Here is a 17,136-nt window from a genome sequence, read left to right as displayed (position 1 = left end):
ATAACTGCATGGAGCATTATATGGGACATCTATGGGGCCATAACTGCATGGAGTATTATATGGGGCATCTATGGGGCCATAAAGAACTGCATGGAGTATTATATGGGGCATCTATGGGGGCCATAAAGAACTGCATGGAGCATTATATGCGGCTCCTGATTCAATATGGATATTCAAAAACACTTAACCTACTGATGTCTCAATTTTACTTTTATTGGTATCTATTTTTATTTTTGACATTTACCAGTAGCTGCTGCATTTTCCACCCGAGGCTTATACTCGAGTCAATAAGTTTTCCCAGTTTTTTGTTGCAAAATTAGGGGGGTCGGCTTATACTCGAGTATATACGGTAAGTTAACTTGGAATTTGCCAGCGAGCTAGCACAGATGAGGAATTTATTACTTATCTTTTTTCTGAACTCTTCTGTGCTCATATATGACTACACACCACATAAAAAGTTGAGATAACAGACAATGCAACATAGAGGCTATAGACGGCAAAGTGCAATTTTTATTTATGAAAGCCAGTTGCAAAAAAAATGTAAATACCAGAATACATGTATTAAAAAAAAAAAAAAAAAGACACGCCACAGAAGGGGTCTTAACTTTTTATGGCAATCCTTACCATCTTAGATGGGATAAGGACAGAACTAGATATACTATATTTTATCAGCCCTAAAAAACAAGTTACCCATCTACACGACAAAGAAATCTACAAAATTATTATCTGTTGAACATAAAACTTTCATAGGACAAAATAAAAACGTTCCACCAGAAAAATGGTAGATAGATACAGTAAATAATGGTAAATTAATGCAAATTTACATATGTAAAAGGTAAAAAAAAAGGGGCAAAAAAAGCCAAAACATCACATACCCGTCGAAGTTGGTTTGTAAAGAACAATGTTTGCAACAAACTGTTCATGTAGCACGTGGCTCCCTGATTCTTCAGTCCGACATAACCTGTGTGCTTCTTGGAATCCCAGCTATAGGGAAGTAACGGAGGAAGAGGAGGAATCATTTAGAAAGGAGACAAAGGTAAAGAAATACAACAAAAACGCACTTGTATACATATTGTGAGGCTATGTTGAAGGGGTTATCCAGGACTACTTCATATTTTAATTATGGGCCTAAGAACTAGCAGGCAGGTAGTTGATAACTACTTGTCTGCTCTGCATGGCTGAGAGAGATCACAGACAGCTCCGTCAGTTCTGCGGCTTCACGTCAACAGAGCAGCTCTTCTGGCTTTCGCAGATAGCGGGGAGCCAGCTGTAAATCAGCATGACATCGGCAATCTCTCCCAGTCAACAGAGCAGAACGGAAGAGATGGAGCTGCTCTATCGATGGGACATCAGCCGCAGAAATGCCAGCAGGAGCAGTCGGTAACCAATCGGAGCTGGCAGAGATCGGCTTTGGGCATGCAAGTAGCAACTAAATGCCTGTCAGTACTAAGAGCAGTTTAAAGTAAAAAAATCCCAGATAACCCTTTGAAAATGAGGTGTAGGTCAATACTTACGCTACACCGTGAGGAGCATCTGCTTGCACATAGACTTCGAAAGTCACTTTATCATCCTCTATGAAACCTTTATCTGGATCTGTAACTTCCTGTGAAAGAAATGACAAGTCAAAATTCACAATCGGCATCGCGCCCATCTATATACGAGGTTTAAGTTATACCCATACGCAACACCCACAAAGCAAGGCCACATATACCAACATTTGATTATCTCTAAGTACATAAATAAAACCGTGCACCTGACAAGGCATTTACGTTAAGAAACGGCTTCATCTGCAAAATATGAAATAAACTAAAACAGCAGCAAGTGGTCAAACAAAATCTGGCGACAATGAGAGGGGGGGGGGGATTGGCACAGATCTGTTGGCGTAACAAATATGGCACGTGCGATTCCGACAGTTCTTAGGAGCGCCCATTCTCCGATCAGCAGCACACAACTACACACAATCGCAAGCAGCCAGCGAATGAGTAACACTTGTTGGGTGCGATGATTTATTTTATCAGCCGGCTTAGAAATGATTGTCAGCAGCACATGGTTATATGTGGATAGGAGTTGTGCTGCAATAACAATTTTCTTTACGCAGGGAACAATCGTATTCATAGAATTTTGCTGCTGGGGACACCAAGGTCCTACAGCAGCCCGGTCAGAAGGGCGATTGGTGGTCATTTATCGACCATCGTGCCATGTAACCAGGACTTCTGGGAGAAAATAGCACAGCGGGATTAAAAAACCTCCAGTGATCTCCATTTCCACACTGATTTTAGCACATGCTCTGATACAAGCTGGTGTGTGTTGTTTCAATAGGGAGATCCACAGATTATTATGGTTCAGTTTTCCAAGTCAGATGTCACTTATTAAAGCCGATTTCCACCTGGAAACTGAGGACAGTGCCGCCATTTATGTTGCCGCCATTGAAAGGGATTAACCCATCTACAGACCCAGGTAGTTCACACTGCAAGACTCCGAGGGTCAGCCTCGTACACGCAGGGGTTTCACCAAGGTAAATAAGCGCCGTGTGAACATAAACGGGAGCTGAGAAATCCTTCTGTAGCTGGGTGAGGAGTGCGTCGCTGCACAACACCCATTAATTATACGATGGGAGGAGGACACCGGACTAGGTGGAGATGGAGGAACCGTGCACAGCATATCATTGTCATGTATGCCTCGAGTGGATCGCTATACAACACTTTCATTAAAACGCATCTCGTTATTGTATCAAGGACACAAAGTTTATGGCGTCAACATTATTCACTGTGCATTTAATCAAATGTCACAAACTACATGAAAGATGCTACTTACACTCCACGCCATGAAGTTGGAGAATCCCCAATCATTCTCCTTGTGAAAAAACAAGTGACTAATGCGTCTGCTAAACGATTTCTCATCGTCCTTGTAGTTGATTATCTTAAGTACTGCCTGTGCGTGGCAGGACCATGACCTGCCAGAGAAAACAGCACCTTTTACATCTAGAAAACCCAAAGGAGGAAAGAAAGTCCTAACTACTGCATCCAAATTCATATTTAATCTATTCTGCTTATTTATACAGCGCCATCTTATTCCACAGCACTTTACAGACATCACTGTCCCCATTGGGGCTCACAATCTAAATTCCCTATCAATATGTCTTTGGAGTGTGGGAGGAAACAATCCATGCACTGATCAGTTATTCACAGGAATGATAGTAAATGAAGCGGAGAGATTTCCGCTAATAGTCTTATGTGTATGGGGCCCCCTGACTCCCGATGACACTGGAGGAAAGGAGGATCTGGGCTGTTGGGTGATTCCTTCATTCTCTCAGGAGATGGTCTGCAGAGCGAGGGCTCTCGTGCGTGGAGGAGTCAGGAGATGGTCTGCAGAGCGAGGGCTCTCGTGCGTGGAGTCAGGAGATGGTCTGCAGAGCGAGGGCTCTCGTGCGTGGAGTCAGGAGATGGTCTGCAGAGCGAGGGCTCTCGCGCGTGGAGGAGTCAGGAGATGGTCTGCAGAGCGAGGGCTCTCATGCGTGGAGTCAGGAGATGGTCTGCAGAGCGAGGGCTCTCGTGCGTGGAGGAGTCAGGAGATGGTCTGCAGAGCGAGGGCTCTCGTGCGTGGAGGAGTCAGGAGATGGTCTGCAGAGCGAGGGCTCTCGTGCGTGGAGGAGTCAGGAGATGGTCTGCAGAGCGAGGGCTCTCGTGCGTGGAGGAGTCAGGAGATGGTCTGCAGAGCGAGGGCTCTCGTGCGTGGAGGAGTCAGGAGATGGTCTGCAGAGCGAAGGCTCTCGTGCGTGGAGGAGTCAGGAGATGGTCTGCAGAGCGAGGGCTCTCGTGCGTAGAGGAGTCAGGAGATGGTCTGCAGAGCGAGGGCTCTCGTGCGTGGAGGAGTCAGGAGATGGTCTGCAGAGCGAGGGCTCTCGTGCGTGGAGGAGTCAGGAGATGGTCTGCAGAGCGAAGGCTCTCGTGTGTGGAGTCAGGAGATGGTCTGCAGAGCGAGGGCTCTCGTGCGTGGAGGAGTCAGGAGAGCTGTCGGCTCGCTCAGCCCACAGCCATCTAATGTGTATGGGGGCCTGGGGTAACCTGTATCACAAGTAATCTCAGGCAGATACTCCCGCACTAATAAGTAAATCCTAAATAAATGCTAGACCTGATGAGAAAAGTGTACTTGCTATAAAAATATGTGAAAATGGCTGTCTAAATCTGAAATTATGGGAGCATATTTTTATTTGCAAAACCAGTATAAATATGTATGAAGTGGAGTGAAATATACCTATAAAGAGAAAAATCAGACAAACTGAACAATTTGCCGTGGTCTCTTCATTTTTGCCAGAGCTGTATATAGTTACGGTAAGTGGGCAGCGTCACAGCAACCTGCAATTTCCGAACAGCACTAACGTAAGTTGGTGCTATACATCTTCAGCCTTTTCCTTCAGATTTTTGCAGTTCTAATTTAAAGTTCAGTATTACCAAATCTTTTAAGAAATTGCATAAATAAAATGGTCTTACGTGGAGTCAGATTCTGCGTTGCACTGAAGGAAGAATCCCACACTTTTCTGATGTGGCCGATCAGGGTAAAATCGTGGCATCACCATAATTTTCCAGGGAAGATTTCGCACAAAGCACGGAGGGCTCAGTACGGATTCACTAAGCCGACTAAAGCGCTCCACAGTGAACTGGAAGGTCGCTTCTGACCGCCAACTGGTATCTGAAAGCAAACAGCAATTTAATGTTTTCTTCAAAACGGCGTATCTGTAGGACATCGCACATTTTACCCCGGCATTCCCAAGACCACCAACGTCCGTATGGGAAATGGCGTCACAGCTGCACGCAACCAAGCTCTCTAATGCAACTTGACAGTTATGGATTGGACAGTCTTAACCTTGTAAAACCAAACATTTTTGGCATTAAAGGGTTATTCCCCAAATCCCGGTAAGGTCCTGTTTTGCGAATATCACTCCCCAAAGCATGTCCCTCCACGCTCGAGTTATCCTGCAGTCGGAACTGCCTTGCTGTGGTTCCAGTCCTCCTGGTCAATTGCTACCACAAGAGGCTGAGGGACTGGGAACATACAATGGCTTGCAAAAGTATTCATCACCCCTGGCTTTTACCTATTGTTACATTACAACCTGTGTTTAAATATTTTTGTAATCCACTGCAACAGCACTAAATAGTTAAGTCAGTGAAGTGAGAAAAATAGTCAAATTAAATTTATAGGACCAAATAACTAAAAATTAAAGTGTGCTTATGTATTCACCCTTTTGCTAACAATTTCTGGTGCAAGCTATTCCCTTCATAAGTCACATGCTTAGTGACAGGAAGCCCTCCTGTGTGCAATCTAAAGTGTCACATGGTCTGTCAGTACATACACTTTACCTTTTCTCAAAGGCCACATAGGCTGCAAGGAAAATAAGCAAGAGGCACCACTAACCAAACACCATGAATACCAAGGAGATCTCTTAACAAGTCAGGGACAAAGTTGCTGAGAAGAACAAGTTGGGGTTGGGTTATAAAAAATATCCCAACCTCTGATGATCCCCCGGAGCACCATCAAATCCAATATCACATGGAAAGAACATGGCACCACAACAAACCTGCCAAGAGAGGGCCAGTCACCAAAACTCTCAAGCCTGGGCAAGGAGAGCATTAATCAGGGAGGCAGCACAGAGACCAAAAGGTAACCCTGAAGGAACTGCAGAGTTCCCAAGCAGAGACTGGTGTATCTGTCCAGACAACCACAATAAGCCGTACACTCCATAGAGGTGTTTTTATTTCTTGGCGATTGGGCAGAAAAAGTCTTTACTTAAACAAAAAAATTGTAAGGCCCGATTTGAGCTTGCCAAAATGCATGTGGGAGACTCCCCAAATGTATGGTGGAAGGTGATGTGGTCAGATGGGACCATAATTTAAACTTTTTGGCCAAAGTAAACGCTGTGTCTGGTGCCAAACCAACACAGCTCATCATCCCAAGAACACCATCCCCACAGTGAGACATGGTGGTGGCAGCATCATACTGTGGGGGTGTTTTTCAGCAGAAGGGATTAGAAAAATGGTCCAAGTCGAGGGGAAGATGGATGGTGCAAAATACAGGGATATTCTTGATCAAAACCTCTTTCAGTCTGTCAGCGATTTGAAACAGAGACAGAGGTTCATCTTCCAACAAGACAATGACCCAAAAACATACTGCTAAAGCAACACAAGTGGTTTAAGGGGAAACAAGTAAATGTTTAGGAGTTGTCTAGTCAAAGCCCAGACCTTAATGAAACTGAGAATCTGTGGTTAGACATGAAAATAGCTGTTCATCGGAGGAAAAAGGAGCTGGAGCAGTTTTGCCTTGAGGAATGGGCAAAAAACCCAGTGACAAGATGTGGAAAGCTCATGGAGACTTATCCAAAGCGACTTGCAGTAATTGCAGCAAAAGGAGGCTCTACAAAGTACTGACTTTAAGGTGGGGTGATTAGTTATGCACAGAAGTTTACAGTTATTTTGTTTTGTGCTTGGCTTCAAAATGTTCTCTACATGAACTAATGACAACCCTCAAAAAAAAAAAGTGAAAATTCCAGATTATGAGGTAGCACAACACAAAAAATGCCAAGAGGGGTGAATACTTTTTCAAGCCACTGTAGCTCTGCCTTCAGCACCGAGTGTATTGTAGCATATACTCTACACATGTACTGTTCCCTGCATCGTTGATTGTCTTTTGCCATGTACATCAGTATAGAAGAATGTGTAGGTGTACATCATTATCAGCTGGTTTTTCTCAGAGCTGAACTCTCATGCACTCCTTAACTGAGTTTCTAATTACTAGGCAGAGCGGAGTAGTGTTTATTGCCTGCTGTTGACAGCTCAGTGATATAAAACTGCAAATGCTGCTTTGCTGATGCATATGGCAAAGGATTATCAGGCTGAGTACTGCACAGGAGCAGATTGCACAGAAACAAAAGTGAATTCTAGTTCGATTAGCTTGATAACGCAGGGATATGGGGCTAGCCATTGAACACAGAGGGGTGGTGGTGAGGGTCTGCAGAAATAACAAGCAAATTCTGCTGGGAGATGTATAACACAAACTCATTTAAGCTGTTGCTGAGCCCCCCCAGATTAACCCCTGATAAACTGAACTCTGATTAAGGCTACTTTCACACTAGCGTTGTTGGCTGTACGTCGCAATGCGTTGTTTAGGAGAAAAAACGCATCCTGCAAAGTTGTCTGCAGGATGCGTTTTTTCCCCATAGACTAACATTAGCGACGCATTGCGACGTATGGCCACACGTCGCAACCGTCGTGCGACGGTTGCGTTGTGTTTTGGCGGACCGTCGGCACAAAAAAAGTTACATGTAACTTTTTTTGCGCGTCGTGTCCGCCATTTTCGACTGCGCATGCGCGGCCGAAACTCCGCCCCCTCCTCCCCGGACCTTACAATGGGGCAGCGGAAGCGTCGTAAGACTGCCTCCGCTGCCCACGTCGGGCATCACTTTCACAACATGCGTCGGCACATCGGTGTGAAAGCAGCCTAATACACTGCCAGGTCTGTGACCTCATGCAAACCCCTAAAAAAGTGAACCTGTGGTGTGGCCTGATGTATAATAAGGCGACAGTAATGAAACTGGGGGAGTTTTTATTTGGAGCAGATTTAACATTTCTATTGTTTTTGGTTGCTTTCCAGTGACTGGTCAAAAGTGCACCATGACTTTACGGACATTGTAGTTCATTTCTCGGGTGCCTTAAAGATGTACAAGAAAATCATGATTATTTTTATCATCAATTAAATCACAAGGTCAATGAATAAAGAAAAAATCTACACCAATATGATGGAACTACCCTTTGTCTTTAAAACCGCTTTGATTCTTCCAAGTACAATTGCACAAAGTGAGATTTTGTACGATAACACAGGTCAACAAAAAAAAAAAATTTTCTGGTGTCCAAAATATTTTAATGAATTTGGGGTATTTTTGGGGTGCTGATTCTGAATATACTATCAGTTTTGCCAGATTGGCTCAAGTTTTTGACATTTTTGGTATCTTATTTATAGCACTTGTTGGTAAATGCGACGCATCATCTCATTAATTTCTTTGGATTAGTACTTGAACTGAGCAGTTCTCAATATAGTTTTGTGTTAATTAGTGTTCTAAAAGTTTGTTCATAGCTTGATTTTTGCACTAACTTTATGTTGTTGTCTGTTTTCCAGTGAAAAGCATGAACTCATCAAGAAGAAGTTGTCTTAACGATCCAGACTCATTCTGTTATATTTGTGGTGAATACACACTGCCAAAACATAGAAGAAACATAACAGACTTCGTAAAAAAAGTGTATTTTGCCTATTTTGGGGTTATGCTTGGGGACCAAGACAAGTTTTGGGCACCACACATAGTGTGCAAAGCATGTATCGAATTATTACGAAAATGGAGCAAAGGACAAAGAAAAAGCTTCAAATTTGGTGTTCCAATGGTGTGGAGAGAGCCAAAAAATCATCATGATGACTGTTATTTCTGTGCAGTGCAAGTGCAAGGATTCAATAAGCATAAGAAACGAAAATGGGAGTAACATGGAATCTGCAAGAAGGCCTGTCCCTCATTGTGAAGATGTGCCTGTACCTGTGTTTACCATAAATAACAGTCATCATGATGATTTTTTGGCTCTCTCCACACCATTGGAACACCAAATTTGAAGCTTTTTCTTTGTCCTTTGCTCCATTTTCGTAATAATTCGATACATGCTTTGCACACTATGTGTGGTGCCCAAAACTTGTCTTGGTCCCCAAGCATAACCCCAAAATAGGCAAAATACACTTTTTTTTACGAAGTCTGTTATGTTTCTTCTATGTTTTGGCAGTGTGTATTCACCACAAATGTAACAGAATGAGTCTGGATCGTTAAGACAACTTCTTCTTGATGAGTTCATGTGTGATGGGAACGCACCGATGACCCCCGATCACGTGACAGTGGTCAGCGATGCGAGGGCTTCCGGTCACGTGCGCTTGTTAAATGCCGCAGTCAGAGTTTGACAGCGGCATTTAACTAGTTAATGGATGCAGGCAGATCGCGATTCCGCTTGCGCCCATTGCGGGTACAGTCAGCTGTTCAAAGCGGGAGATACTGCCAGCTGACGTACTATTCCGTCTGCTGGCAGAAAGGGGTTGAAGCATATATTAGCAATATAATGTGGTCTAAGGGGTATCGTTTCTCCTTATGGAGAGTGACCTGCCATCTCTGGCTTGTCAAGGTAAGGAGGCTTATTTGCCGTGCAATGCTCCTCTGGGAAATTAAATATGCAAATTGCCTCTTCTGAGAAAAAGAGGACTTAACTCTATAGCGCCACCTGTTGAAAGCAGCGATCCTACAAGTCACAATCAACCCTCTAACGAGTCGTGCAATATGACTTAGGATAAAAGCCAAATCAGTATCTCAATTCGCAGACACGGTGTTTCGGGCTGTTGGCCCTCGTCAGTTGATTGTGACTTGTAGGATCGCTGCTTCCAACAGGTGGCGCTATAGAGTTAAGTCCTCTTTTTCTCAGACGAGGCAATTTGCATATTTAATTTCCTAGAGAAGCATTGTACGGCGAATAAGCCTCCTTACCTTGACAAGCCAGAGCCGGTATGTCACTCTCCATAAGGAGAAACGATACCCCTTAGACCCCAGTCCAGAGCCTCTCACCTAGCCAAATCAGTTCTCATGCTTCGCACTGACGAGGGCCAACAGCCCGAAACACCGTGTCTGCGAATTGAGATACTGATTTGGCTTTTATCCTAAGTCATATTGCACGACTCGTTAGAGGGTTGATTGTGACTTGTAGGATCGCTACTGCCAACAGGTGGCGCTATAGAGTTAAGTCCTCTTTCTCAGAAGAGGCAATTTGCATATTCAATATAATGTGGAACGTCATAAGACCAGAAACAGAAAAGTATTTTAAAGACTAAAATCAGACATTCCTGAACTCTCTGCAATTAGTCAGTATACGTGTTCTTTACCCATTGGGTAGGTTTACAGGCGCGTGTGTAATATATATTATCTATCACATTCAGTTTCATTCATAAAAGTGGGACGATTTTGTTCCCTCACTTGTCCATATACAATCCATTTTTTTTTTTTTTTACAGCAGCAGCTATTAATCATTTACAGGGCCATTCATACTTTCTGATGTTACAGAATTGCAATATATCCATAAAACTGATGCTTTCCTTTACGGTATCTGATTTTTCCACGTGCCCATAGACTAATATTCTGCCATTTTTTTAACACACATTCGGTAAGTGGGGGAAAACCGCTCATTTGCACTGTGCCATCTAACAACATTGGTCCGAGTGCTGTTTTCTCTCTTCACGGACGGCACTCAGACGGAGAAAACAGTGTGAACGAGCCCATCACTACTTGTATCACAGGGAAAGGGGTATGCCAGAAACAATATTCTTGCACCATGTGCATAACTTACCGTCTTCCATGTCTTCTTCTGTGTTATTGTGGCCGTCTGCCATAGCAACATTGCCATTTATTACAGGATTCGGTGTGATTCTTGGAGGGTCATCAGCATCTCCAGCTAAAGAAAAAAAAAAGGAGATTTTGATCAAGTATTTTTCCTCCACACAGAGATGCTATACACTGCTGCTGGTGATGGGTAATCTGGGATTTAGGCCGTATTCACACAGACATGTTTCCCGATCGGTCAGACTGGCACTAGCGGCCTCTTTTGTGCTATTGCAGCTCATACACAGACTGGGAGACGCCGGCCTGTAAATGCAGCCTGACTGGTTACAGTGGGTGGACGGTGGGCGTTTGGGAGTCAATTATAGTGCTGCTCCTAAGGAAAGGTCATTTTTCATAAACATTTAACTGTAAAATAGTTTTCACAAATAGCGCCAACATAACAGTACAGAGAGTTCTGCTGCAGAAACTAAGAAAATGAGCACAAGGTGAAAAGAAGTTAGAAAATACTTCATTCATTTGCATTAGATGCTAAATTCTAACCTAACCCTGAATGTGTCCATATAGCTACCAGAGAAATTATATACATATAACACCATTCTAAATCCTAAAAACAGCAATCGCCTTGTTACCATGTATCTTTACAAGCAGGAGACACAAGAAACCACCATTTATAGCAGATTAATGCATTCCCCATACGGTAACTGGGCCTACACAAAGGCCAAGCTGACCGCCCAGGTCGATGGCAGCTGCACACAACTGGTAGCATCTCCCGGTTTGGTCTGTAGGCTGCTGAGGGCCTCAGCAATTAGCTGTCCTCCTGACTGACGCTCACAAAAGAACTACCCCAGAATCTGGCCAGAGCCAACACATCCTGGTATCCATATTATTACTCTATGACGGTCACAATGACAATATCCCTGTAATCCTTATACCCAAACTAGTAAAGAGTTAGAAAGCGGCAGACTGGCAGCCAAGTGGAGATCACACATGAACAGGAGTCTAACAAGCCACAGAAGTTTACTAAAGATGTATTAATTAAATGTGCTGTCTATTAATGACTGACAACGACATGTTTAACCCCTTTCTGCCATCTGACGGGAGAGGTGAGCCCACCTCAAAGCCGCGACATACCAGCTGTTTTCAACAGCTGACATGTGTCCGCAATGGGCTTGAGCGGAATCGCGATCCGCCTGCGCCCATTAACTAAATGCCGCTGTCCAACTGACAAACATCGCTGACCACTGTCACGTGATCTGGGGTCATCGGTGTGTTGCCATCACAACCAGAGGTCTCCTTGAGACCTCTATGGTTGTTGATTGCAGATTGCTGTGAGCGCCACCCTGTGGTCGGCGCTCATAGCAAGCCTGTAATTCTGCTGCACAGAGGTGATCTGTGCATCACCTCTATGTAGCAGAGGCGATTGAGCAGTGCATGCTTCTAGTCTCCCATGGAGGCTACTGAAGCATGCCAAAAGCATATTAAAGTTCAAATCACCCCCTTTCGCCCCAATCAAAATAAAACAATTACAAAAAAAAAAAAAAAAAAATCTAACCTACACATATTTGGTATCACCACGTTCAGAATTGCCCGATCTGTCAATAAAAAAAAAAAAAGGATTAACCTGATCGCTAAATGGCGTAGCGAGAAAAAAATTAAAAACAACCAAATTACGTTTTTTTGGTCGCCGTGGCATTGCATTAAAAAGCAATAATGGGCGATCAAAAGAACGTATCTGCACCAAAATGTTATTAAAAACGTCAGCACGCAAAAAATAAACCCTCTCCTGACCCCAGATCACGAAAAATGGAGACGCTACGGGTATCGGAAAATTGCGCAAGTTTTTTTTTTTAGTGTTTTTTTTTAGCAAACTTTGCAATTTTTTTTACCACTTAGATAAAAGAGAACCTAGACATCTTTGGTGTCAATGAACTCATAATAACCTGGAGAATCATAATGGCAGGTCAGTGTTAGCATTTAGTGAACCTAGCAAAAAAGGCAAACAAAAAACAAGTGTTGGATTGCACTATTTTTTTGCAATTTCATCGCACTTGGAATTTTTTCCCCATTTTCTGTTACGCAACATGCTAAAACCAATGGTGTCATTCAAAAGTACAACTCGTCCTGCAAAAAATAAGCTGCCACATTGAAGGAAAATAAATAAAAAATTATGGCTCTGGGAAGGAGGGGAGCGAAAAACAAAAAAACAAAAAAAGAGCCGGGGGTGAAGGGGTTAAAGTGTATTCTGCTATGTGATAATAGAGGTTCCCATGCTCCCCACTCTGATTGGCTGGCCGTCGCTCATGCGTATTGTCACTCAAGTCTTCAGGAACAATGGAGAATATTTATCCCATGAATAGGCGATACCTTGTTATGACCAAAAACCCCTATAACTAAGCATTTGAGCACCAGACCAAAACAAAATCTGTCATCAGGATTTCATCCTCCAGACTATTTTTATGTGCATGTACATCTTTCAAAGACGAGTCCAGCAATACCTTTACATGGCCAGTCCGATACTCCATTACTGAGAAATCAGTGCTTGAATTGATATACAAATGAGGCTGAAGAGCTATGGTAGTTCTGAAGCCTCTGTCACTCCAGCTCCATTCCCTGCCTCCTCCTGCTTAACTGAGCCTCTATGCTATCATAGAGTCATCAGTCATACAGGAGGAGAGGAGGCAGCACTGAATAGAGCTGTAGTGATAGGCTTCAGATCTACCATAGCCCTTCAGCCTTATTTGCATATCAAATCAAACACTGATTTCTCAGTAAGGTAATAACGGTCTGGCCATGTAAAAATATTGCTGGACTTGTCTTTGAAAGAGCTACATGGGCATATAATAGTTTAGGGGGAACAAAATCCTTCTGACGGATTCCCCTTAAGTGGGTTCTCCCTGAAATTAGCTCTACTGTTTCATAGATGGGTTCTACAGATTCCTTGGGTGAGGTCTTGAGGAGCAGTCATGATGTAGGTTATATCTCACAACTCCAGCCATACTCCTACAGAGATATAGAAAGGCCAACACAGGTTTTTTTTTTTTACAAAGTTTGCTTATTGTCCCTGTAAAGCATGCAGTCTTGCTCCATTTCTATTCTAGGTAACGAGTGAGGATTGCAGGTTTAGTTTAGACTACATAGGTCGGGTTTGCTGTCAGGAACCTTATGAGCTCTATTCCCATTATTTATAGCCAAGTTATTTTACAAAGTTATATCGTTTTGTAATTTGGACACAAACGTGATTGCAAAAATGCATATAGCTGACAAGTACCAAACATGACAGCTCATACTGGCAAATCATGGAGAAAGCCATTAGTGGGTTCTTTAGGTTCCACCATGGCCTCATCCTCTAGCTGTAGCTGAGGCAATGTCCAGAGAAGTGATCACAGCCCTTCTATTGCTGCAGCAATCTGCAGACTCCGCTTACATCAGTCACAAAAGAGGAGCTACAGAGCACACCATTAGGGATCTAGTTTGGCAGGTATATTACCTTTTATAGAATGTTGTTACCCATCCATTTCTGGGGTGACTCCGCATTTTAGCCTGCAGTCATAGCAGTAGATGTCATATTCCAGCCTCCTCCAGAACAGGACAGGTGAATACAACGCTAGAAACCTGCGGCTGGTGCATGCATTGCTGTGAGCGCTGCTAACCTCCCACTGCCCGAGTCAGTGGCACCAGACAACCCTTTCACAAAAATCAGTGCTAAGCCAAAATGTTAGATCCAACACTGAGCGTCTAGGAAGGCTGTTCCCTAAATCAGTATCAATCATCTAAGTGGGATGTTTCTGGAGACAAAGTTTACAGATGAACGCGACAAAAAAAAAATAAAAAAAATAGCTCCGGCACATAACACTGAAGTGAGAACCGGCTGCTGGGGTCCAGCCGAAATGGAACGAGTGTAGCGATTACTTCTGTGACAGTAGCATCACGTCCTGTCCTTCCTGCCACTCACAAATAGGTGCCTGATGTACATTAGCATGATAGACTCCGTATACAGGGGGTGCTAGGACTTACAACTACCGATCTAGTAAATCTACGCCATGTTGGCTCCTAGCCATGCAATCATTAACACAGAACCTTATCTACGGCCTCACAAGACTGCGATCTCACACTGCTGCCCGTCTATTCATACGCAACATGCCCAAGTCTCCTATTCCGCAGTTATGTCCGTCAGGGCAGAGTGCAGAAGCCCCCAGACATACTGTATTAGTGTAGGAGTCTAGTATACTGCATATTAGCATAGTAATATAGTATAGCACCAGCAAAAAAAAAAACCAAAAAAAAAAAACTTTACATATAAAATCTGCGCAGGATTTCACTTCTTAAAACTGCACACAAAGGGGGAGATGATCAAAAGCGGTGTTAATAGCAAAACTGGCTTAGTTGCCAGTAAGGGTAATGTAAGGCCATGTTCACACTTTGCGGGTGACCTCTGCGGGTTCTCCCGCAGCGGATTTGATAAATCTGCAGGGCAAAACCGCTGCGGTTATCCCTGCAGATTTATCGCGGTTTGTTCCGCGGTTTCCGCTGCGGGTTTCCGCCTATACTATTGATGCTGCATATGCAGCAATATGCAGCATCACTAGTAATGTTAAAATAAAAAAAAAAAAGTTTATATACTCACCCTCTGACGTCTCGATCTCCTCGGCGCTGCACCCGGCGCTCCGGTTCCAAAGATGATGTGCGAGAAGGACCCTTCGTGACGTCACGGTCATGTGACCGCGACGTCACCGCAGGTCCTGTTCGCACAGCAACTCTGACTGGCCGGCCGCGTGCAGCGCTGAGAGGTGAGTATAACATGATTTTTTATTTTAATTCTTTTTTTTACCCCAAATATGGTTCCCAGGGCCTGGAGGAGAGTCCTCTCCTCCACCCCGGGTACCACCCGCACATTATCCGCTTACTTCACGCAACGTGGGCACAGCCCCATGCGGGAAGTAAGCGGTTCAAAGCATTCCTATGGGTGCAGAATCGCCGCGATTCTGCACAAAGAAGTGACATGCTGCGGGTTGTAAACCGCTGCGTTTCTGCGCGGTTTTTCCCGCAGCAGGTGCACTGCGGTTTCCATAGGGTTTACATGTTAATGTAAACACAATGGAAACTGCTGAGGACCCGCAGCATCAAAATCGCCACGGATCCGCGGTAAAAACCGCAAAGTGTGAACATGGCCTAAGGGTGACATGACGAAAGACTAGTTGTAACCAAATAGCCACAATAAAACACCTGAGTTACATTTTGTGAGTTACATTTCCTTTTATAAAGATTTGTCTCATACACAAAAATAAAAAAACACGTCCAGGTTTCATCAGTATTTTTTCATTAGTATTTGGTCAGAGTGTCAGTATTTAACCCCTTAGTGACGGAGCCAAATTTTTTAAATCTGACCAGTGTCGCTTTATATGGTAATAACTCTGGAACGCTTCAAAGGATCCCAGTGATTTACAGACTGTTTTTTTGTGACACATTATACTTTACAATAATGGTAAATTTAGGTTAAAATATCAGAAATATGAGAAAAATGTAAAAAAATTAGCCATTTTCAAACTTTGAATGATTATCCCTTTAATCCAGATAGTCATACCACAGCAAAACATTAATAAACAACATTTCCCTCATGTCGGCTTTACATCAGCATCATTTGTAAAATGTTATTTTATTTTGCTAGCATTTTAGGAGGTTTAAAAATGCAGCAGTAATTTTTCATTTTTTCAAGGAAATTTACAACATTTATTTTTTTAGGGACCTAGCCAGGTTTGAAGTGCCTTTAGGGGTCCTATATATTGGGAACCCCCCAAAAGTTATACCATTTTAAAAACGGTTCCCCCTGACACATTGAAAACTGCAGTCAGATAGTTTATTAACCCTTCAGGTGATTTTCAGGAATTAATGCAAAGTGGCATGATAGAAATGAAAATCTGTATTTTTACCACCTAAATGCCGTTAACGTCTCAACAGATTATTATAGCTGTCAGACTCTAAGGCCGCTATTTGGTTGTGAATTGCCATCACACAATCATGATCTGAGGGCACCAATTGGGATAAAGAGGAAGCCCCCACACTCTGTTAACCATTTATAATGATGTAGTCACTATTGACAGCAGCATCTAAGGGGTTAAATAGATATGGACGGTGACAACACTGATCGTGGCTGATGCGGCAAGTTGGCAGCTACAGTGGACAGCCGACAGCTGCTGGATTGTCACCTGTATGGGGAGGCTAGTCTCTTATATCTCAGGTCAGTTAAAAGACGTATTGGCTGTCATTAAGGGGTTAACATGCACTATCAGTTTTTTCTTGGGGGGGGGGGGTAAGATAATGATGGAGGGCTTCCAAGCCTCCAGTTTTATTAAACAGCACAGGTTTTTTTTCTTCAAGAAACCATGGACTCGTATTGGCAAGTTTGATTTGACACTCGGCCTATTATCAGCAAGTCTCCGCTTTTATTCTGGATCACTCGGTCAAGGGAAGAAAAAAAAACAAAACAAAACCACCACAAATGTGAACATTAGACTACCGTAGGTTCAAAAGCTATAGGCGTTAAAAAAAAAAATAAAAAAAAAAATAATGACAACCAAGTGATCCCTCATTGCCAGAATTAGAGATCCGGTTGACTTAGGAGACAGGCGCCACCAAAGGTTTATTGCCAACAGTTTAGGCCTATCACATTAAGGAAGTAATAGTGAAAGTTTACAAGAAATTGGGGGAAGAGAAGACCGCTATTTAGGTGTAGGACC

General features: G+C 43.3%; 1 protein-coding gene across 2 annotated transcripts in view; it reads right to left on the bottom strand.

The window, feature by feature from the left end:
• The window catches only part of USP7 (ubiquitin specific peptidase 7), a 76,670-nt gene that overhangs the window by 36,886 nt on the left and 22,648 nt on the right, over window positions 1-17,136 (bottom strand). For both annotated transcript variants that reach the window (XM_077275222.1, XM_077275221.1), the window contains exons 2-6: window positions 10,410-10,514; window positions 4,491-4,689; window positions 2,815-2,953; window positions 1,515-1,603; window positions 876-984 (exon numbers count right to left, since the gene is read on the bottom strand). In XM_077275222.1, coding sequence (XP_077131337.1) covers window positions 876-984; window positions 1,515-1,603; window positions 2,815-2,953; window positions 4,491-4,689; window positions 10,410-10,514 — 641 coding nt within the window. The remainder of the gene's footprint in view (window positions 1-875; window positions 985-1,514; window positions 1,604-2,814; window positions 2,954-4,490; window positions 4,690-10,409; window positions 10,515-17,136) is intronic.

This window comes from Ranitomeya variabilis, chromosome 7, assembly GCF_051348905.1.
Source record: "Ranitomeya variabilis isolate aRanVar5 chromosome 7, aRanVar5.hap1, whole genome shotgun sequence".
NCBI classification, from domain to species: Eukaryota; Metazoa; Chordata; class Amphibia; order Anura; family Dendrobatidae; genus Ranitomeya; species Ranitomeya variabilis.
The sequence above is the reverse complement of the archived record's forward strand: the minus strand, read 5'-3'. Positions and strand labels throughout refer to the sequence as shown.